The sequence below is a fragment of the Amblyraja radiata genome, chromosome 12 (genome assembly GCF_010909765.2).
Source record: "Amblyraja radiata isolate CabotCenter1 chromosome 12, sAmbRad1.1.pri, whole genome shotgun sequence".
Lineage (NCBI taxonomy): Eukaryota > Metazoa > Chordata > Chondrichthyes > Rajiformes > Rajidae > Amblyraja > Amblyraja radiata.
In genome coordinates, this window is record NC_045967.1 from 33,224,279 (window position 1) to 33,248,207 (window position 23,929).

The 23,929-nt window shown below is 40.0% G+C and overlaps 1 protein-coding gene and 1 long non-coding RNA gene across 3 annotated transcripts in view; one reads left to right on the forward strand and one right to left on the reverse strand.

Annotated features, from left to right (window-relative positions):
* hdac8 (histone deacetylase 8) overlaps nt 1-23,929 on the reverse strand; it is an 80,126-nt gene that overhangs the window by 16,483 nt on the left and 39,714 nt on the right. For both annotated transcript variants that reach the window (XM_033030425.1, XM_033030426.1), the window contains 2 exons: nt 21,713-21,790; nt 21,524-21,632 (listed from right to left, as the gene is read on the reverse strand). In XM_033030425.1, the coding sequence (XP_032886316.1) occupies nt 21,524-21,632; nt 21,713-21,790 (187 nt within the window). The remainder of the gene's footprint in view (nt 1-21,523; nt 21,633-21,712; nt 21,791-23,929) is intronic.
* LOC116979031 lies at nt 202-22,599 on the forward strand. Its single transcript, XR_004413621.1, has 3 exons — nt 202-243; nt 2,700-2,766; nt 22,433-22,599. It is a non-coding gene; the product is annotated as an uncharacterized LOC116979031 (long non-coding RNA).

A 23,929-nucleotide genomic window follows, 5' to 3' on the forward strand; every position in this document is an offset into this window, starting at 1 on the left:
TAAATTAAATAGAAGAGATATGGCTGGGCAGATGATGTATTGTAAAAACAACATGTAATAACTGGTTCAACCCCATTGTGGCTCATGCTGCCTGTAGCTGCAGCAAGTGTTGGCAGCTCAAGACACTTCAGCCCAGAGCTGATGAGCTGGAGCCTGAACTTCAGACAAAGTGAAACATCAAGGGAAGTGGGGGCAGGTATCCAGAAAGCAGCATCATACAGGTAAGAATGTCCTATACTGGGGGTAGAGAGACCTGTTATATTGAGCTGGGCTTCATTTGAACCATGATGGAAACCAGTGTCCTGGTGAACTGTCTAATTAGCTCTATTAACAGGATTTTAAGCTAATTATAGGGGTTAAAGGTTCAAATGATAGAGAAGCTTAATAAATCAAAACTAAATGACAGACCTGTGCCACAGGGTGGTGAAGGAGTCAAAAGCAAAGCAAGACAGAAGGGGACACAAATATAAGAAATTGGAACTGGTGTAAGTAACAACTGTAAAAAGTCAAAGTTTAATAGCCCTGTCCCATGGTGCGAGTTCATTCCAAGAGTTCTCCCGCGTTTGCCCTGATACGAACTTGGAGATTTACGGTAATGGCTACTCGTCGGTACTCGGGGCTCTCGTGGACATTTTTCAACGTGTGAAAAAATCGTCACCAGTCTTGTCGTGCTTACCTCCTGTTAGTGAGTCTTCCCGAGTACCTGCCGATAGCGGTACAAGCCGCTAAGTGACGTCCCCGAGCTCCGACTTACCCGCTACGCTCATTCTCCGTGCTTATCACGAGTTTGATTTTTTTTTTTTTTAACTCGGGAGAGCACTTGAATGAACTCGCAACGTGGGACAGGGCTTTAAGGCTATCAAAATTCTGACAGTGCTTGCAACAAGCTAACTCAAATAGAAATAAATGAGTTTTTTTTTAAACTACTACAGATATGTGGTTGCAGCTGATAATATTTTCCAAAAGTAACGCTCCAAAAAAATGGGCAGAAAGTGAAAGGAGGTGGGGTAGCATTGTTAATCAAGAACGGTATCAGTGCAGTGTTGAGCAGTTACACAAGTTCATGGAGGGATGAAAGGATGGATTAAAGGGATAGATGACATGGGTGGAAATGTTCTATAAATCACTAAAGTATTGGCTCTTGGGCAAACATTGTGGCTGATTTTAATCTGCATATTGTCTGGACTGCCAAGGGTATTGCATAAGGTGAATTTGTGGATTGTTTCTTATAACAATAGGTTGCACACCTGAGCAGAGGCTCTTTTTTAGTTTTGGTCATGTGCGAAGAGTTACAATTAATGAGAGATGTCAAGGATGGTCCAAGGAGTAAGATCACCATACAATAGAATCCAAGGTACAATTTGAGGGGGGGAACACCACAGTACCAAAACCAGCATTCTCAACTTAAATAAGGACAACAATAAACAAATGAAGGAAGAGTGTCTCAATAAGGCAATAAAAAGAGGCTAAAGAAAAGATCAGCAGTCAGGCACCAAGTAGACAATTATAATGCACAGCAGAAATGTATTTCAAATGGAAAGATCCACTCAATGAGAAAGAATAAAATAACAATGAAAAATATTCAATCAAAAACTGTAGAAAAGTGATAAAAGGCTGGTGGTAGACTTGAGTCATAGAGCATGCAAACAGGCCCTTGGGCCCAATTTTTCCATGCTAACCAAGGTCCAAATGGTTTCATTTGCCCATGCGTGGCCCATATTCCTCTAAATCTTTTCCATCCATGTACAGTCCAAATATTTAATGTGGTTATTTTACTTGCCTCAATTACTTCATCTGGTAGCTTGTTCCATATACCCAACATCATCCATCTGAAAAGGTTGTCCCTCAAGTTCCTATTGAATCTTTCCCCTCTCATTTTAAATCTATGCTCTTTAATTAATGATTCTCCTTCGCTGAGAAAAATACTCTATGTATTCATCTTATCTTTACCCCTCAAGATCGTATACACCTCTGTAAGATCACTTCTCAGTCTCTTGCACTCCAAGGCATTAAAAACTTAGCCTGCCCAACATTTCCCTATTGGTTAGTCCCTCAAGTCCACGCACATCTTCTCTGCACTCTTCATAACTTAACACAAGGCCCCATCGACTATACTTAATTTCCTGACTAATGAAGGCCAGCATGCCTTAAGCCTTATTCATTACCTTACACATTATTCATTGCCTTGTCAACCAGTGACACCACTTTCAGAAAACTATGTACTTGGATTCCAATATCACTGCTTTACCACACTTCCTAGGATTCAATTCATTCAATATGACAATTCTGCCCTAGTTTGACTTCCCAAAATGCAACACCTCACACTTATCTGCAGTAAATTCCATTAGCGATTCCTCAGTCCATTTGCCCAGCTGATCAAGATCGCCCTGTAATTCTGGAAATTTACCAATCATGCTTTGTACATTTTCATCCAAATCTTGATATAGAAAGATACCAATGAATCTAGCACCCCCCCCTAGGCATACCATAAGTTACAGATCTCCAGTCCAAAAAATGATCTTCCACAACCACTTTTTGTATCCAGTTAGCCACCTCTCACTGGATCCCATGCAGAGTTGCCATGTGGAACCTTATCAAAGGCCTTTGAAGTTGTAATGTCTACAGTCCTGCCATCAACCTTTTTGGTTATTTCTTCAAAAAACACAATCAAAATCACCCCATTTGCCCAAGATCCAAAGCATACCACCTCATATGTGAAACATGATCGTGGGGGTGTTACGGCCTGGGCATGTATGGCTGCTGAAGGTACTGGCTCACTTATTATCTTCATTGATGATACAACTGCTGATGGTAGTAGCATAATGAATTCTGAAGTGTATAGACACATCCTATCTGCTCAAGTTCAAACAAATGCCTCAAAGTTCATTGGCCAGCGGTTCATTCTACAGCAAGACAATGATCCCAAACATACTGCTAAAGCAACAAAAGAGCTAAAAAATTGTCAATACTTGAGTGGCCATGTCAATCACCCGATCTGAACCCGATTGAGCATGTCTTTTATATGCTGAAGAGTAAACTGAAGGGGACTAGCCCCCAAAACAAGCATAAACTAAAGATGCCTGCTATACAGGCCTGGCAGAGCATCACCAGAGAAGACAGCCAGCAAATGGTGATGTCCATGAATTGCAGACTACAAGCAGTCATTGCATGCAAAGGATATGCAACAAAATATTACTTTCATTTGCATAACATTGCTGTGTCCCAAAATTGATGGTGCCCTGAAATGGGGTGACTATGTATAAACACTGCTGTAATTTCTACATGGTGAAACCAAAATCTATAACAATGGCCTTTATTAAAATCTGACAATGTGCACTTTAACCCCATGTGATTTTTTTTTCTATTACAAATCTCAAATTGTGGTACAGACGCAAATAAATAAATGATGGGTTTTTGTCCCAAATATTATGGAGGCCACTGTATATGCCTCAAAGTGATGGTCTTAATATATTCTTTTAATAGTTGACTGGACGCAATAAACCTCCTTTCTCCATGCTGGCATCTGGAGCGGATTATACCAGTGTAAAACACAGCCATTCCGCCTTCAAGGACTAATTGTTTACAGGTTCGACAAATCTTTTTCATCGTGGTATTGTTTATAAAACATTTCCATGTCTAATAATATAAAATCATAATTAAAACAGTATTGTATAAGCAACATGCATATTTTTATGAAATATATTGCCGGAACAAATTCTCATGAGGATTCAAACTTGTTCAACACTTTGGAAGGTCTAACCCTTAATATTTTCTGTAACTACAATAAATTCAGGATGATTGTGCCGCATCAGTAGGAAATTCTATTAACAAAGCAATTCTTTTAAACTATCGCATTGATTGCAAACATTGTATTTGAATGGCAGCGTGACAACTGTTTGGGAGCAATTATTACTGCTGACAGTTACTGACAATGCACGTCAGCTAAATTACCCGGAGAGATGGAGTCATTAACATGGAGCACTGGTTGCAAGTAATTACTGAAGTCGATTGCTCAAGGCAATTGTAATAACAACAGTACAGATTCAATTATCATCACAAGATTCTGGTTAAGAAGTGTTGCAGTGCCCAACATAACAATAAATAGGAATTCAGTCACTGGCCTGGTGTATATCCTTGGTGGTGTTACAGGCTGCTGGTTGTTCAAAGTCACCAAGTCTAACTATTAAAGAGAATGGGATTAACCGTAGAGAAGTGGATCACCACTAGCATTAATTTGAGTTAATTTGGATCAGTGATCCCACTACTTTGGTAATAATACAAAAAACTAACATTTAAACAAATAAAAATCAGTCCTCCAAGCAGGTATACTTAAACACATTAGTAAAATCTGTGGGTTTTTTTCAATACTGTCATTGACTAAAAGTTCCACATACTCCAGCATCACATGATTGAGTGGTGAAACCTGGTCTAAATTGAGCGAGGTGGACAAAACAAAGATTGTATCTGAGAAAAAGAGTGCGAGAGAGCGAGAGCGAGAGAGAGAGCGAGAGGCTGCCTATATTTTCTGTGGCGAGGAAGACTGTGTTCCACATTTATATGGAGTGTGAGAGGCTACTGCCCCTGTATCAATATCTGAAGGGGTTGTTCCTAAAGTTCTGGTTACATTTTAGTCCTACGATTCTTGTGTTTGGACACAAGGCAGGTTGTGGGGAGAGCCAAGTGGGAGGGTGGGACCTACCTGTCGGTCTACTCCTGGGCCTGGCCAAGATGGCCATACGCGGGTCCAGGCAGCAGGCGATGGATGGTCAGGCAAGGGTCGGCTGCTTGCCCCTCTTTCGGGCCTACGTCCGTGCACGTGTGTCCCTGGAGAGGGAACATGCGGTGTTCACGGGGACTTTGGAGGTATTCCGTGGGCGCTGGTCACCGCGTGGGGTTGAGAGTATTGTGAATAATGATTGTAATGTTGTACTATAATGACACTTGGTATAATGTAATTTCGTTTTGTGTATGACGTGATCTGTTGTATTTTCTGATGTGTTGAATAAAGTCTTGGAATTTAAAAAAAAAAAAAAAAAAAGAGAGAGAGAGAGAGAAAACTAGTTCTGCGGTTCCTAAGACCAAATGTATGCACATACATTGGACTTTTGGATTTCATAAAATTATGTAAGAATTCATGCAAGAATGCAAGTTCAAAATCTGGAATGGCCCATATCAGTTTCTTGAAATCCAAAAAATATATATATTGTATATGACGATGGTGAGGCCGCATTTAGAATATTGTGTTCAGTTCTGGGCACCATGTTATAGGAAAGATTTTGTCAAACTTGAAAGGGTTCAGAGAAGATTTACGAGGATGTTGCCAAGACTAGAGGGTGGGAGCTATAGGGAGAGGTTGAGTAGGTTGGGTCTCTATTCCTTGGAGTGTAGGAGGATGAGGGGTGATTTTATAGAGGTGTCCAAAATCATGAGAGGAATAGATCGGGTACATAGATGCCCAGAGTTGGGGAATTGAGGACCAGAGGACAAAGGTTCAAGGTGATGGGGAAAAGATTTAAGGAATCTGAAGGGTAACATTTTTACACAAAGGGTGGTGGGTGTATGGAACAAGCTGCCAGATGAGGTAGTTGAGGCTGGGACTATCCCAACATTTAAGAAACAGTTAGACAGGTACATGGATAGGACAGGTTTGGAGGGATATGGACCAAGAGCAGGCAGGTGGGACCAGTGTAGCTGGGGCATGTTAGCCGGTGTGGGCAAATTGGGCCAAAGGGCATGTTTCCACACTGTATCACTCTATGACTCTATATCCTTTGTGGTGATTGGTATCTTATTCAAGCTGGATGCTATTTCTTTATTTCAATTAGTCCAAAGGCTATCCAAGCTGAAAATTATAAAAAAAAACAACTGGACTAAGTGGGAGGGCTGGTCCCCCAAAGCAATATTCCACCTCTTCACCAATTCCAATATTGGTGGCTGGTGGCCGGGGGGGGGGGGGCTTTCTGGAGCGCTAGTATGGGTGTTGTAGGCTGAAGGGACTGGTTTCCAGAGGGCTAGTATGGACATTGTGGGCCAAATGGACTTGGTCTGGCAGCTCAGTCATTCAGGGCTGGTGGGCTGGCAGCTCAATTACTCAGGGCTGGCAGTTAACTCATGGCTATTCCTTGAAATATCATTTCAAGCAGAGTGCAGGCCACCAAATTCAATTTCATAGCATTTCAAGCAGAGTGCAGGCCACCAAATTCAATTTCGTAGCATTTCAAGCAGAGTGCAGACCACCAAATTCAATTTCATAGCATTTCAAGCAGACTGCAGGCCACCAAATTCAATTTCATAGCATTTCAAGCAGACTGCAGGCCACCAAATTCAATTTCATAGCATTTCAAGCAGAGTGCAGGCCACCAAATTCAATTTCATAGCATTTCAAGCAGACTGCAGGCCACTAAATACAATTTCATAGCATTTCAAGCAGATTGCAGGCCACCAAATACAATTTCATAGCATTTCAAGCAGAGTGCAGGCCACCAAATTCAATTTCATAGCATATCAAGCAGACTACAGGCCACCAAATTCAATTTCATAGCATTTCAAGCAGAGTGCAGGCCACCAAATTGGCAAACAACTCATTGCATTGTCATTAAGGGCTAACAAATCATTTATTGCAAGTACATTGCAGACTCACAGTACAGTTGATTCACAGTTTAGAATCACAGTTGTGGACTCTCCCTAACGATCTTCCAGAATGACTGACTCACGTTCAGGCATCTGGGGTATTATAGTTCTGCCCTTCCCCAGAAGGGGTGTTACCTTCATCATGGTGACTGACAGGCGAGAGGACCAATCAGCTGATCTCAAGATTTTTTAAACACTCATAACTTTTTTATTTTTCATCGATTGGAACAATCCTCGGGGCTGCCTCAGCGGAGGACTGTGAGTAAGATGGCCAAAATCATAGCGAAATATCGTAGCGTTATTTTCTAAAATCAATATACAGCGCAGACAGGAAGTGGTCAAGATGCGACTTTTAGTTATATAGATGTTAGGTTGGGAGATAGGAGAGAATCCGTTTTTGTACTGCTTTTCATGTAAAATCCTGCAGATAAATTGCAAAGCACTTACTGAATTAGCCAATAAGTTCTTAAAACTATTACTTTGGGGAAAAAATATACTTTAAATTCCATGTTTTTGTTGAGTGTTCTTACAAAACATTTTCCCTTTATTTGAACTTTCAGATATCTCAAACAAATAGTTAATAGATAAATCTATTCAGTTCTTCTAAGCTTGTTTAAATGATTTCTATTCTCACATACTCTATACAGGTATTTGCTGTGAACTCTAAAACAAAATGCACAAGGCAGGGCTATATTTTTGGTGAGCACATTAGTTGATTTTAGATTAACTGCAAGAAGTCTTGGTTAACAGATCCACTGAAATAATTGGTTGAAGCATTTGAATGGGGGACAAATATGGGAAATATAGTGGAACTTCACCATGTTTTCTATTCAATTGTATGCAGGTGACAAGACATTTATATTGAGCTTACATGAGAAATCAAAGAGGTAGGAAAAACAGTCTTAGAAAATTAAAATTATTTGTTTGTCCCAATGGCAAGGGTAAAATTCCAACTTAAAATGTATTTTCCCCAGCCACTTAATTTAGTTTATGATCCTATACAATTTCTATGGTGCAAACCTACATCAACTTCACTCAAATTGATCAGCAATGACACGTGTAGTAAGATCAACGGTAAATTTTGCTATAAAAACATAAAATGCTGGCATCATTGCAAGTCAGGCAACATCTGTAGAAAGATAAGTTAACTTTTCAGGTTCGGAACTAGGAAAGATAGAAAAATCATTTTTAGCAGCAAAGAGTTTTTTTGGGGGGTGGGGGTAAAACAGAGGTAATATTTCTGATAAGGCGAGATCAGATAAATTAAAGTAGCAGTTACTAACCCTTTATGCTTCTTTGTCTGTGTTATGTGTTGCTCAAAACAAGGCTATGGAACATGGCCTGCTGGCCAATCTATTCCAATGGAACGAGAAACAACAGATCAAACTGGTGACAAGAAATAAATGATCACTTCTGATAGAGAGAAAGAGGGAGTTACCTGAAGTTTACAAATTCAATAACGTGTCCAGAAAGCCGCAACATGCCCTAAAGGACTATGATGCGTTTAATTGTGCAGAAAGGCCACAGTCTGAAAGGCCAGAATGGAAGTGGGATGAGGAATTAAAGTGGCAGGAAACCGAAAGCTCAGGGTTGGTCCTGTAGCTGAATGCAGGTTGGGGTGTCCAGTGTAACAAGAACACATTGTGAATACCCAATGTAGTCCACTAGATGTGAGGAAGTACGTGGAATGCTGCCTCATCTGGAAAGACAATTTGAAACCTTGGATGATGGTAAGGAAAAAGGTGAAATAATAGGTATTGCATCTCCTGTCGTTACAAGGGAAAATGGAATGCTTCATCTTATTTCGTGGTGCCTTGTCATTGGCTTCTTTACCACATTTTTTAACTCTAACAATCAAAACTAAGAACTTGCAGGAACTAAATACATGTCCTAAATCTCTGTGGAAATGTACTACTGTCCAACACACTACTCCAACATTGAGAAGCACTTCTACACTCATTTTATTTGTGTAAATTTACTATTACAGCTCATGCTGCACTCCTGAGTTTCAAGGGATGGCTCAGTTAAATGTTTAGGCAGCCCACTGCTTCTGTTATCAATAGTCTACTCTTTTGTAGATGCATTCCATGAACCACACTGACTTCCAGTATATTAGTCATCAATAAAAAGATCTTTAAAGATCTTTCAGGAATTTAAAGTATAGGAGTTGCACACCTGTACAGGGATTCAAACCAAACTACAAAGTACAGAAATGGGTTTTAAAATTGTCATTTTTCTCAGTTAAATGGATATTTTATGAGATTTTATATTCCTCTGAAATCCAGTAAAGTAATTTAACCTTCTGGCTATTCTATACCAGAGTGCCTTAATGTATTATGAACAGTAATTGTTTTCATGATCACACCGAATAATCATCTTTCATTAAGTGCCTAGAGATCACTTATTTTTAAGGGCAAATGTACAGATCATTAGCTTTAAAAGCTTCAATCAAGGAGTAATGCATTCAGTTCTACATTATTTACTCATTATTACACTAATAAGAACACAAGCTGCTAATAATTTCAACCTTTTACATTTAAAAGTACTTGAAAGAAAAGCCCTGTTCACATTTAGCTTTCTTGTCATTCAGTCAGGATGAAAGGCAGAAAAGGAAATCTTGTCTCCTTCATCCATTGCTTGCCAATACTGTTAACAGGATAAACCTCATCAAAAGGATAAAAATAAAGATCCATCTTCCAGTATTTGTGGACTGGTTAGCCTGCAAATCTTAATTGTGACATTAGGCATAATCAATTTAGTGTTAACAATTTTAACAAATCCATTAAAATAATAGTCAGTGGTAACTTCCAAGTTTCTTTATTGATTGTGAATTATGTTAAAGAAAATTTAGCTCTCTGTCAAAATTTACACAGATATCAAGTTCTATCTCTAGCCACAGTACTAATGAAGCGACACAGAGATATAATAAAATAATTTACATGCAAGAAGACGTGTCATGAACTGGGATAAGCCTTTGAAAAGGCGATTTTAAAATACTATATTTAATTGTGGATAAACAACAATTGTTAACGATTATTCATTATTTAATTTCCAAATATTTGCTCTTTAGTTTAGAAATTGGATCACATAGCCCTTTTTTGTGCTACTTAATTCAGAATTTATTTTGCCTACATTCATAATCATCCCTGTATGAATTTGCAGCAATTGCAGAATTGGACCAGGAACTTCCTTTCAATCTATGAGCCTGACATTTTTTCTATTTTTAGGTATAAACCCTGTCCTGATGCGAGCTCTTGACCCAAAACGTGAACATTTCCTTTCCCTCTCGACAGATGCTGCTCGACCCGCTGAGTTCCTCCAGCAGTCATATAATCATACAATACAATACCAATGTGACATCGACTGGACCTCAAACGTCCACATAGTGACCATTGATGAATGGTTTCGCGAGAATTAGAAGTACAATGGATACTATTATTTGGATTTAGCTGAGATATCAAGGGCAACTAAGCTCATGTCACAGGAGTAGAATTCGACCCATCGAGTCTACTCTGCCATTCAATCATGGCTGATCTTGCCTTCTCCATGTAACCCTTGACACCCTTTTTAATCAAGTACCTGTCAATCTCTGTTTTAAAAATACCCAATGATTTGATCTCCACATCCGTCTGTGGCAATGAATTCCATAGATTCACCACCCTCCGAGTTAAGAAATTCCTCCTCATCTCCTTTTTAAAGGTACATCCTTTATTCTGAGGCTGTGCACTCTGGTCCTAGACTCTCCCATTAGTGCAAAGACCCTCTCTGCATCCACTCTATCCAGGCCTTTCACTATTCGGTAAATTCAATAAGGTCTCCCTCATCCTTCAAAACTGCAGTGAGTACAGGCCCAGAGCTCATCATACATTAGCCTAATCATCCCAGGGATCATTCTCGTAAACCTCCCCTGGACCCTCTCCAAAACTAGCACATCTCTCAGATATGGGGCCCGAAACTGCTCATAATACCCAAAATGCCACCTGATCAGGGTCTTATAAAGCCTCAGCATTATATATACCAGTCCTCTTGAAATGAATGCTAACATGACATTTGCCTACCGATTCAACTTGCAAATTAATCTTTTGGAAATCCTGCACCAGCACGCCCAAATCCCTTTGCGCCTCCAATTTCTGAATCCTCTCCTCATGTTGTAGTCTACACCTTTATTCCTACAACCAATGTGCGTGACCACACACATTGCCACGCTGTATTTCATCTGCTACTTCTTTGCCCACTCTCGCAACCTGTCCAGGGCGTTCTGAAAATCCAAGTAACCAACATCCACTGCCTCTCTTATGTCTATCCTGCTAGTTACTTCCTCAAAGAATCCCAACAGATTTGTCAGGCAAGATTTCCCCTTCACAAAACTATGCTGACTTTGGCCTATTTTGTCATGTGCTTCTATGTACTCAGAAACCACATCCTAAATAATGGACTCTAAAATCTTACCAACCACTGACGTCAGACTAACTGGCCTAAAGTTTCCCCTCGTTTGCCTCATTCCCTTCCTGAACAGCAGAGTAACGTTTGCAATTTTCCAGTGCTCTGGGACCACTCCTGACTCTAGTGATTCTTGAAAGATTACAACTAATGCCTCGACAATCTCAAAATCTACCTCTTTCAGAACCCTGGGAATTAGTCCTTCTAGTCATCCACCTTCAGACCTTCCCCAGTACCTTCTCCTTAGTAATAGCAACTCTATTAACTTCTGCCCACTGACTCTCTTGAATTTCTGACAAGTTGCTGGTGCCTTCTGCTATGAAGACTGATGCAAAAACCGTATTCAATTCATCTGCCATTTCCGTATTCAATATTACTACTTCTCCAACGTCAATTTCCAGGAATCTGATGTCCACTTGCTTCTCATTTACTCTTTATATATCCGATCTATTTATTTATAAACTTTTGCTATCCTCTTTGATATTATTGGCGAGTTTACCTCCATATTTTACCGTTTGTCTCCTTTATTGCCTTTTTAGTTACCTTCTGTTGTTTTTAAAAAAAAGCTTCCTAAACATCTAGCTTCCCACTAATCTTGGCAATATTATATGCCTTCTCTTTTCAGTTTTGTGCTGTTTTTGACTTCCTTTGTCAGCAACGGTCACCTAATTCCCCACATAGAATCTTTCTTCCTCTTTGAGATGTAAAGATCCCGCATTTTGGTAATAACTCCCAGAAACTCCTGCCATTGCTGCTCTACTGTCTTTTCTGGCAGGCTTCCTTTCCAATCAACTTTAGCCAGTTCCTACTTCATGCCTGTGTAGATAACTTTACTCAACAGTAATACCGACAATCTGCAGGTTGAAATATATCATATTATGGTCACTGCCTAGAATTATTTACCTTAAGCTTGCTATTCAAATCCGGTTCGTTACACAACAAATACAGAATTGCCTTTTCCTAGTAGGCTCGATCATAAGGTGCTCTAAGAATCCACCTCGTAATTCTGCTGACTCACTACTTTGTGTTCATATACAATCCCAAGAGTTCAGTCTAACAATAAGTGTTTTTAAGAGAATATAATTAATGAGATAACAATGTTATATTAATGCAATGATCACTTAACAGTGGCACAAGCTTGGGAAAGTTATGGCAGATGAATTTGATCAGGTAGTTAACCCTGGGGTAGGATGCACAGAAATGCAAATGCTGTAATGGCTCTCCCCTGCAGCATTTCTCTCAACCCCACAGCAGCTTTTGCACTCCTAGGTGATGACATTTGAATTGTGCTGGTGTTCTTTTCTGGGACTGCATAGTAAATAGTTAGAAGCGGCATTATAATAATACTGCTTTTGTTTGAAGCAATGCAAGTCATAATTAAATATGTCATTCCCTGACAAGCCCAATACATTCTATGCTCACCTTGAACAGAAGGTCAGTGGAATACATCATCTGTCCGGATAGCCTTGGGTGTGCCTGTCAGTTTGGCCTTCCTGAGTGAATCTGCAGAAGGCCCAAATTGAATCCCTGGCTGTGTCCTCAGGACCTACACAACCAGCTGTTGTTTTACCTCTCCCTACTCCATTCCGAGATTCCATCCTGATTTTAGACCAATATCATCCCAATGGCAACGAAAAGCAAGAGAATGTACCTTTATGGCTGCTGTCCACCACCATGAAGTGCTTTGAGAAGTTGGTTTTGTTGTACTGCAGCCTCCCAGATAGCCTTGATCCACTGCAGTTTGTCTACTGTCACAAAGGTCTATGGCAGACACCATCTCCTTCACCCTACACATCCTTGGAACATCTAGATAACATCTATATCAGCCCCCTATTTGTTGACTATAGCTCCACCTTCAACATCATAATCCCAATCAAACTCATCTCCAAACCTTTGGACCTAGGAGTCTGCAACCCCCTCTGTAACTGGACCCTTGACTTCCTGATCCATAGACCACATATCAATCAGGTAAGGTGACAAAACATCCTCCACAATAATTCTCAGCACTGCTGCATTGCAAGTATTCCAATGATGATGTCATCATTCTCGAAAATGAGATGGAGTACAGGAAGTGGATAGAGAGCTAAGTAACAAGGTGTTAAGATAACAACCACTCCCTCATTGTCAGTAAGACAAAGGTACTAGTGAGTGACTTCAGGGAACAAGGTGAATACCCTAATCAGCATCAATGGTGTCGAAGTTGATGGTTGAGAATTTTAAATTCCTAGATGTAAATATCGCCAACAATTTGCCGTGGTCCAAACACATTGAAGTTACAGCCTTTACATCCTCAGAAGACAAAGGAAGCTCAGCTTGTCTCCAACGACTCTTGCACCAAAGAAATCATCCTATTGGTATGCATCACAGCTTGCTTTGGCAATAGCTCTGCCACAAACCGCAAGAAATTGCAAAGAATTATGGATGTTGCCCAGTCCATCACATAAACAAGCCTCCCCTCACACCCCAATCGACTGCATCTACACTTGACATTGTCTCAGGAAAGCAGTCAACATAATAGGCGACCATTTACAACCTGGTCATTTCAGCTTCTTTCCTGCTGTTATTAGACTATTGAAGGGTCTAAGGCTATGGTTCCTGTCTCCCAACCGACCTTATTTTGGCCGTTGCACTTTTGTTTTGCACTTTATCAGTAACTGTAATGCTATAATACTGTAACACTATATTCTGCATTCTGGTCATTTTTCTTTCTGCATGACCTGTTGCAGTTGCTAATGGCTTGATTGTACTCGTGCAGAGTATCATTTGACTCAATGGCACAGATAGCTTTTCTCTGTATCTTGGTGCACAGCCAACACCAAATATTATTTGAAGGAGGGACTATACTGAAGTAGTAATGTGCTGCACACTTATTATTAAATACTTATTTGGGGGCAATTTATTTTTCTGCAGACATTTTAGAGCACCGAATGCACAATCAATTACAAGCTATTTATTTACGGGAGATTCTACCGTGACCTTGATTATAATTGTAGTCTAAACATTAGTTTCATTCACATCTCATGATTTTACTTGGATCCCAATATTTTCTGTATTTTTTTCAAGCCTTTGGCAAAGTATGTTATAGGAAGAGTGTAAATTCCATTCTAACTTTGAAATGCCCTTAATGAAAGCTTAGGCTTCAACCTTTTGTTAGTAACTGGGCAAATATATATTTCTTATTTCCAAAAATAAAAACAAAGAATGGCTTTGAGTAGATCTGGTAGGACCTGAAGAGAAAAACATTTCAGGCCTATGACTTATCTTCAGAAGTGGAAAAGTATTAAAACAAGTGTATTTAAGTAGGTTAAAAGGAAAAGGGGTGAAGAGAGGTAAAATATTAACTTTAGTGGGTTAGCATTCAAGAAGAGTCCTGATGACAAAATTGCCATCTAAGAAAGGGTGGTAAATAAATGCCTGTTAATCATTGCTGATCTGCCTGGAAATTTAAATAGAAAAAAATGAGTAACAGTAGAAGAACAAAAATAATGCTGGAACTGAGATGCAGAAAACAGCAGTTCCAGAAAAACTGCCACATAACTGCAACAGAATGTTGGAAATACTCAGCATTTCTATATATATATTCTGCTCCACCATCTAAATAAAACTTAAAAAAAATTCAAGATCTGGATTACCTTATGCCCCTGTCCCACTTAGGAAACCTAAACGGAAACCTCTGGAGACTTTGCGCCCGACCCAACGTTTCCGTGCAGTTCCTGGAGGTTTTTGTCAGTCTCCCTACCTGCTTCCACTACCTGCAACCACCTGCAGGGCATTCTCTATGTTCTTCTCACGTCTTCCCTTTCTATTCAATGTAAAACATTCTTTTTCCTCACTTTTCCAGTTCTGATGAAAAGGTCACCCTGTTTCATAGATGCTGCTCCAACTGCTGAGTACCTCCTGCATTTTTTGTTTTTATTTCGGATTTCCAGCACCTGCAGTTTTTTTTCAATATTTGCACCAGAAGAACCACTTGGAAAAATAACCAACAATGGTATTGATTAGCTTCTTTAATTCTACCTTCTTCAGTTACTTTGATTCTCCTTCATGTTTCCAACAATGACTGTTCCTCAACCTCTTTTCAACTTGTTCCTTCTCCACTCCACTCCATGCTTTGATATTTCTCTAGCACTATCCATGCACTAATGTAGCACAAGCTTCCAATATCTTTCAGTCTTCATGTTGATCAATCAGTCTCTGAGCTTGGTGCCACAATGAAGGAACAAACCCAAGAAAGAAAAAATGGTAGACTGATAACTATGCCACCTTGTATCAACAGTCTCCCTTAAAGACCCAGATCTTTTAGGTTGTATGTGATTGGTTATACAAACCTGTTAGGCACAGCATGAAGAGACACAATAGAAAAACTAACCCAATGTAAATCCAAAAAGCAGATATTTAAATAATGGCTTGTGTTTCCATGCCAACTAACCGGAAGCGTTTAGTAATGTCTATTCCTTCAACTATGTAACAATGTTGGTGTTAAGAGCAGCAGTAGGGCTTGAGATAAAGACAAACAGGCATACGCTCAGCTTCACATTCGTAAGGCCAACATTGTTTCTCCATGACTGTTTTACTCTTATCTTTCCTACAAACCGAAGTTGATGCTTTAGCTGTTCAGTGAATACTAGATAAGACAATTCGTTACCAATGGTTTTCATTCCTTATCACCAGTCTTAAAAGAAAAAGCAAGAGGAAAAAAACTGAAGAGTTTCTTTGTTGGAGTGAGCTCTACAGTAAAGGATCAAGATTTCTAGGAAGTGCTATCAATTTTGTGGTTTGCCAAAATGGAGGGATGCTTCTTTCACAAAGGGGGTTTTCATTAAGGCATAAAAGTCTTAGTGAATCCATAGTTTAGTGACATTTCTATTCAACGACTATTGATGACATTTGTTGAAAGAACAAGCAAAATAAATGCTCTGCAGATTACCTTTGAAAGGGATATATCACTACTCTTGCCTCATTTTTATTACAAAAAAAATTCTGTTTTTCTCCACTTCCCAATTGAGAATACTCTGAAATAAGAAAATGTTTCCATTCTCTGTTCTACATTGACACCTGATCCTAGATATTTAAATTCTTATCCTCATGGTCAAATTATTTCCCCAAATCTACCAATTCCCATAATATGTGACGTTACACCTCTCAATTATTTTTTAATACATTTCTTGTGGTTGCCACTGGCTTTACTCCAATTGTGTGGTATCTGATAAACATTATATGGGTTTCTCGGATTTTTCAGTTAATAACGTGGAAGTCAGCCTCCTCGCATGTACACGGACAAGCAACATCTATATACTGCAGCTCAATGTCCAAGGCTGGAGTGAATTCATTATTAAACCATAATTATACAGCTTGAAAATAAGCCCTTTAGCCTGCTAAGTCTGTGTTGACCATCAGGCATTCATTTTCACTTATCACATTAAAAATATTTAACCATGTCATGTATTTAACCATGTGTTTTGTCAGGTGTTCAAACATTGCTGCTACTCAGAGTCAATTTATTGTTTTAAAACTCTCCTGTAAAGTACTTTGATACTTTATTTAATTAGATATTGACTTCAGCGAGTGTTGTGGAGTACATGCCCCAACCAGCATCAATGATGCCAAACTGGAAATGCGAGAGCTTCAAATTCATTGGTGTAAATATTACCAACAATCTGTTGTGGACCAACCACAAGGAAGCAACAGCCAAGATGGCACACTGAGGAAATGTGGCATGTGTCCAATGACACTGACATTGGGAGCACCATAGGAAGCATACTGTCAGGTTGCATCACTGCTTGATTGGGAACAGCTGTTCCCAAGACTGTAAAAATTGCAGAGTTGTGGATGTAGATGTCCATCTACACTTCATGCACCTTGGGAAAGCAAGTCCTGGTCATTCCTCCTCCTCCTCCCTGCTCCCAATGGCAGAAGACACATAAGCTTGAAAGCACATACCATCAGACTTAGGAACAACCTCTGTTATCAGACTTTGAATGGTCTTTCCATAAATTAGGAGTCAGTCTGATTCTCTTCCACCTCATTGGGGGCATTGAACTTTGTGTCTGGAACTGTGGCGGTACAATACTACAAACTACAATTTGCATGCTGTATCGTTCCCTTCATTCTACCTATTGTACTTCAGTTTAGCTTGATTGAATTTATATATTGTATTATATGATTTGAATGGATAGCATGCAAAACAATTCTTTTTACTGTATCTCAGTGACAATAATAAACCTAAACCTAAATCTAAAAGGAACTTTACAGAGCGCACTGTTGTCATCTTGCTGCTTCAATATCTGATGTTATCGGCTCTTTGCAGTCTGATTTTCTTGCCTGGGTTGATCCCACATGAGAAGAACTGTTCATGTTCACATCGGAATCTTCATGATTACAGATTATCAAAGCTAGCTTCTGATGCCAATATCAACAGAGAGCTGGACTTGAATAAAAGAGAGTTGATTTACTGCCAGGTCACAGTAAAGCCTGAATATTTTGTATATTTATGGAAATGACAAATCTAGGCCATTGGGAAGTTAACTGTTAATATTACAAAAAAATGTGTACTACTTCCACTATATTAACACAAATTTCATACCTGTAAGAAAATGATCTGATAACTCCACCTTTGAAATAGTCCTAAATACTCCGTAATGGCCATAAATATGTACAAGATTGGGTAAAGCATTGTACAATGTTAGCAAGCTATCTTTTAATCTCCATTATCAATATTAAAATCTTGCTCAGAATAATAAAATTGGAGGCATCCCTGACAGAGCAATAAGGGCAGCATGAACAAGGAGGGATCATCATCACAATTTAGTTCTGGGAGATAACAACTCACTTTTTTTTTGTATGGCTTTGTAAATATTTGATTAGTGTATAAATGTAAATAATTTGGTGTACATACAGCTGCTGGTGTACATATAGTGTACATATAGCTGCTAAATTTGTATAAGACAATTATAAGCAGTTGAATAAGGGGTGGGAATTAATAAACTTTGGCTTCTTCCTGCTCCTTTTCAGACACATACGATTTCATTTATTTATAGATATTGTTTATGACACTTTATAAATATTCTTGTTTTGTTTTTTTTGTATGCTGTTTCACACTTGCATTTTATTCTGTTCGAAATAAAGAATTAAATTTTTTTTTAAATAAACAAAGCTTCTACACAATTGCAAAAGAGAAAAAAGTGTAGCAAACATAGAAGTTCAAATTTTAGAAGTGAAAATTAGAATAAGGAAATTTAGGAGATGTTAAATAAGTGGTGTCTTCACATTAAAAAGATTAAAACTGTACCAAAAATGTTGTGGTTGCAAGGACAGCACAAAGGCACAGCGGATAATGCTGAGGCCTCACAGCTGTGGCAAACTGTTTGATCCTGACCTTCGGTACTGTCTGTCTGGATTAATATACATCCTTCCTAGGACCACATGGGTCTCTCCCAAATGCTCGTGTCCTCCCCGATTCCAAAGAGATAATAGTTATTAGGCTAATTGTCATTATAAATTACCCATACTCTAGATATTGGAGAATTAACGGGCATATGTGAAGTGGTGGAATACGATCAAAGGAATTTCATGTAGAGCTGGCAAAGATTTGACAGGCCGAATGGCCTGTTTCTATATATTAGAAATAAAAATAAATGAAAATGAAATACAAGAAAATAAAGTGGGGAACTTACAATAATCAGTATCACTAGCGAAAAAATATCAGGAAAACAAAGGTACCAACAACCAACAAACACCCTGGATCTGATGGCCAACATCTTTGGGATCTGGAATTTTTACAGAAAAAGTGAAAGCATTGGTATCATCTTTCAAAAGATTTTGTAATGATTCCAGTGGACAGGAAAAGACCGATTATTAGATTAAGAAAAGAGGGAGAAAGCATTAAGATGGTCACTTGCTTGAACATCACTTGTCAGGAAATTGTTGGTAGACATTATTATGGGGATGATGGGAGAGCACTTAGAATTATCATAACATGATCAGGTAGACAAAGACACAAAATGCTGGAGCAACTCAGCAGGTCAGATGGTATCTCTAGAAAGAATGGACAGGTAATGTTTTGGGTCAGAATTTTCTTCAGACTATCCATTTTCTCCAGACTAACCTGCTACCTGAAGTGCTGAGTTACTCCAGCATTTTGTGTCTATCTTTGGTATAAACTAGCATCTGCAGTTGCTTGTTATTACATTATGATCAGGCAGAAGCTCAGATTTATGGTGAAAATTACTGGGAAGCCTGCGTCCAGTCTGGTGGGGCAACCCTGAGCTTACTGTTTCCTGCCATTTTATTTTATTCAAATTCACATTTAGGAATATAGAACAGTATAGCACAAGAACAGGCCCTTTGGCCCACTATGCCTCTGCCAAACGTGACGCCAAGACCATCACTTATCTACCTGCACATAAACCATATTCCTCCATTCTTTGCAAATATCCATACGCCTATCCAAGAATCTTTTAAATGTCACTAATGTATCTAGTAGAACCAACACTCCCAGCAGTGAGTTCCAAGCACTCACCATCCTGTGTAAAAAAACCCAACCCGCATATCTCCTTTAAACTTTGCCCCTTGGAACTTATAGCCAAGTATTTGATGTTTCCATCTTAGGAAAAGGATTCTGACCGGCTACTCTTTCTATGCCACTTATAATTTTATGTACTTCTATTCTATCAGCTCAATCCGTTACCTTCGGCGTTCCAGACAAAACAATCCAAGTCTGTCCAATCTCTCCATGTAGTTAATATGCCCTAAACCAGGCATTTCTTGGTAAACCTCCTCTGCACCCTTTCCAAAGCCTCCACATCCTTCCTGTAATGGGGTAACCAGATCTTGATATATCATCTGCAAGCTTACTAACCAATCCGTCTACGTCCAAGTCATTTATATATAAACTAGACTAAGTGGGACCCGTTGGGTGCCAGTCACCACAGGGCAGTGTGTGGTGGGAGGGGAGGTGTGTATGTGGGTGGGAGGGGTTTGCGAAGGGGGGGGGGAGGATGGATGTGGGGGAAGGGTGTGTGTGTGGGCGGGGTGTGTTGAGGGGGGGCTTTGTGTGGGCGGGGTGTTGTGGGGGAGAGGGGGGAATGTGGGGGGGTTTTGGGGGAGGGGGAGGGTTGGGGGAGGGGGGGTTGTGGCATTGTGAGGGGGGGCATTGTGGGGATGTGTTGGAGGGGTGGGGGGTTGTGGCAGAGGAATGTGTGTGGGAGAGGGCTGTGTGTGGGAGAGGGGTGTGTGTGGGCAGGGAGGGGTTGTGGGGGGGAGGGGTGTGTGGGAGGGAGTGGTGTGTGGGATGGGGGTATGTGTGGGCAGAGGGGTTGTGGGGGGGGAAGGGGTGTGACGGAGGGGATATGTGTGGGTGGGGGGGAGAGGGGTGGGGGGGATTTTGGGGGGAGCGTTGTGTGGGGGGAGGGGTGTGTGGGGAGAGGGGTTTGTGGGGAGAGGGGTGTGTGGGGGGAGGGTGTGTGGGGGGAGGGTGTGTGGGGGAGGGGTGTGTGGGGGGAGTGGTGTGTGGGGGGAGTGGTGTGTTGGCGGGTGTGGGGGCAGGGGGGTGAGAGCTTGGAGAAAAGACGGGGGAAGAGCCATGGGGAGAGTGTGGTATCAGTGTGGCGGGGAACAGGAGCCAGTGAGGTGGACCAGAGGGGATGGGGTTGGCGGTGCGATGGCAGTGACTCATAGCGGGCGCTGGTCACTGGCCGCTGGTCGCTTCGCTGGCTGTTCTCCTCCGCCGTGATCAGAGTCTCCGCTTTCCATTTGGCGACATCGGCGCCATCTCCGAATCCGTGCCGAGCTGGGTTGGGCTGGGTCGTATTGGGTCGGGTCGGGTTGTTTCCGTTCCCTCTCTCTGAAAATTGTGTCCGGTTGGAGCGCTCCGCCGGTCATCCAGAGCCTCCCGCAGCTGCAGTAAAGACGCGATGGCGCAGGAAGGGGCGGACCGTCCCGTGGAGTGACACTAGAAGGGACCAATCCGCACGGCTCTGAATGGCAGGAGAGGCAATCGATCTGTGCACGCGCGTTTTTAAAGATATTTAAACCTTGATAACTCTTACCCAACTTCCACCGATCGGAACGAAACTTGGTGCAATCGCAGCACAGAACGGTGAGTAAGCTGGCGAAAAATCGTAGTGCTATCGTTTACCGTTTTTGCGCAAATAGAATGACCGCAAAACCGGAAGATAACAAGATCAGAGTTTTAGTTATGTATAGATGCAGTATGAAGAAGGGTTCCGACCCGAAACAATCTCCTCTTCCTGGATAAAACTGACCCCATTTTATTGTCAACTGATTTCAGACAGCAGATATTGGGTATTCATTATGACTGAAGTTAAACAAATTACCTAAAAGTATATGAAATATTGCAGTTAAAAGTTAGGGATACTCCACTCCAATGATAACATTTAACAAAAAGTTTTTCTGATTTGATCAGAATTTGACTGATTTCCACAGCAGTTCCTACCTTTCACATACATGATAATATCGGTTATCTTGAATGCCATCTTGCAACGGGACATTCACAGTGTAATTTCTTCCCTTCCCCATTCCAATATCCGTCACATCTCCCGTCCCTTTGAAAATAACCACAAATCATAAAAATGTCTGATAAAAGAAAATGCTGTAATCAGGACTGAGAGAAAGGCAGACCTACCTGGGAAAAATCCAGGGGAATACTTGTGAAAAGATACAGTCATTACTTTTGATGTAAAACTGAATGCATCTTCTACACCTGATGTTGAGAAAAGGAGAACAACATTCTTTAGGACACACATTGATGTTGGCTATTATATTGATAAACATTTCATATACATGTCATACTTTGTTGAGTTCTTGAGCTCCATCATGTAACGGAGGACATCGATATTTAAAAAATTTTTGCTTACAAAGTGCCACAAACTTCCTTTCTTTGCATCCCAGTTCTTTCCATTTTAGATCATCAGAAATGGGAAGGAATGAAATGTTAACTCTATTTCTATTTCCACATATTCCACCTATCCTGGTGAGTATTTCCAGTACCTTCTGCTCTGATTTTAAGATAATGCTTTTTTTTGATGCAAAAGACGATGTATCATATGAAATAAGAGTTATGAGGATGATGTAATACCTAGAGGAATAATGGCTTTGCAAGTCATGTCAAATTTACAAAGCTATTTTTAAATATGGCATTAATCAGACAAGAAAATCTGATGTTCATCCATACAGATAATAAAAAGCAAAAGGCAGGTCTGGGTTGCCCTGCCCTCCAGAGATTTGCTACAAAAGAACCCAATCGACAACTAAGAATTCTCCAATAGAGATGTGAATTTTTAAATTTTTAAAGACCTATCATTTATTTATTTGCTTCTGATGGGTCTTTGTATGGCTGCTGAAGGTACTGGCTCACTTATCTTCATTGATGATACAACTGCTGATGATAATAGCATAATGAATTCTGAATTGTATAGACTCATCCTATCTGCTTAAGTTCAAACAAATGCCTCAAAACTCATTGGCCTGCGGTTCATTCTGCAGCAAGACAATGATCCCAAACATACTGCTAAAGCACATAGGAGTTTTTCAAAGCTAAAATATGGTCAATTCTTGAGTGGCCAAGTCATTCACCCGATCTGAACCCAATTGAGCATGCCTTTGATAGGACGAACAGAAAACTAAAGGGGACTAGCCCCCAAAACAAGCATAAACTAAAGATGCCTGCTATACAGGCCTGGCAGAGCATCACCAGAGGAGACACCCAGCAAATGGTGATGTCCATGAATCGCAGACTTCAAGCAGACATTGCATGCAAAGGATATGCAACAAAATATTACTTTCATTTACATGACATTGCTGTGTCCCAAACATTATGGTGCCCTGAAATGGGGGGACTATGCATTAACACTGCTGTAATTTCTACATGGTGAAACCAAAATGTATAAAAATGGCCTTTATTAAAATCTGACAATGTGCACTTTAACCAAATGTGATTTTTTTCTATTGCAAATCTCAAATTGTGGAGTACAGAGGCAAATAAATAAATGATGGGTCTTTGTCCCAAACATTATGGAGGGCACTGTTCTTTTGCCCAATTCTTTCAGATTTCAATTATTGTTGGAGTTTTCAAAAGGGAAAAATCATAAGAATAAGTATCAGTTCTCCAATAGGAATAAGTATCACAGGGTTCCTGATGCTAAAAGTTAAAAGCAAAATTAAACTATCAGTTTGCAACCATCATATGTAAATTTTAATTTTAAAATCGCTCTCTTATATATCTGGCAACCCAACCCAAGATCAGGTCAGGCTACAATTCAAATAATTGTTACGTACTCAAGGTAGGCATGCACTTCATGGACTGTCCCAGTGGAATGGGATGCAATGTCGTTGATTTCCAGCAAATAGTTCAAAGAGTGTAGGTTGTACTGGAAGCGAGTCCTATTTTTCAAATGCGTAGCTTCACAGTGAAGCCTTGTTACCCAAACCAGTCCCAGAGCAACTAACTGAGTCAAGTTGGGTTGCAAAACTATTTTAAATTTGCAGGCCCATTACATGTTTGGAATGGCTGTGGGTAGTAATTAATTTTATATTGAGCAGACCTATAATCCCTGATGTATTTTAAAGCATAGTTTAAATGTACGTTGAATAGTGATGTTTATTCAAACTGTTAATATTAGCACTGCTTCCTATCATTGTTTTGACAATTAACCATGTGCTAACTGATATCAATACATAATATTCTCACAATGTCATCCAGTCTAACATTAAAATAAAAGGATTGTGATTAAATTATCTTTAGGTAAGTGGTATACACATCCAGGCCAGATAACTCTCACAATTGCAGCATGTTGCATTAGGTTTGATTGAAGATAGACATAAGAAGCTAGAGTAACTGGAG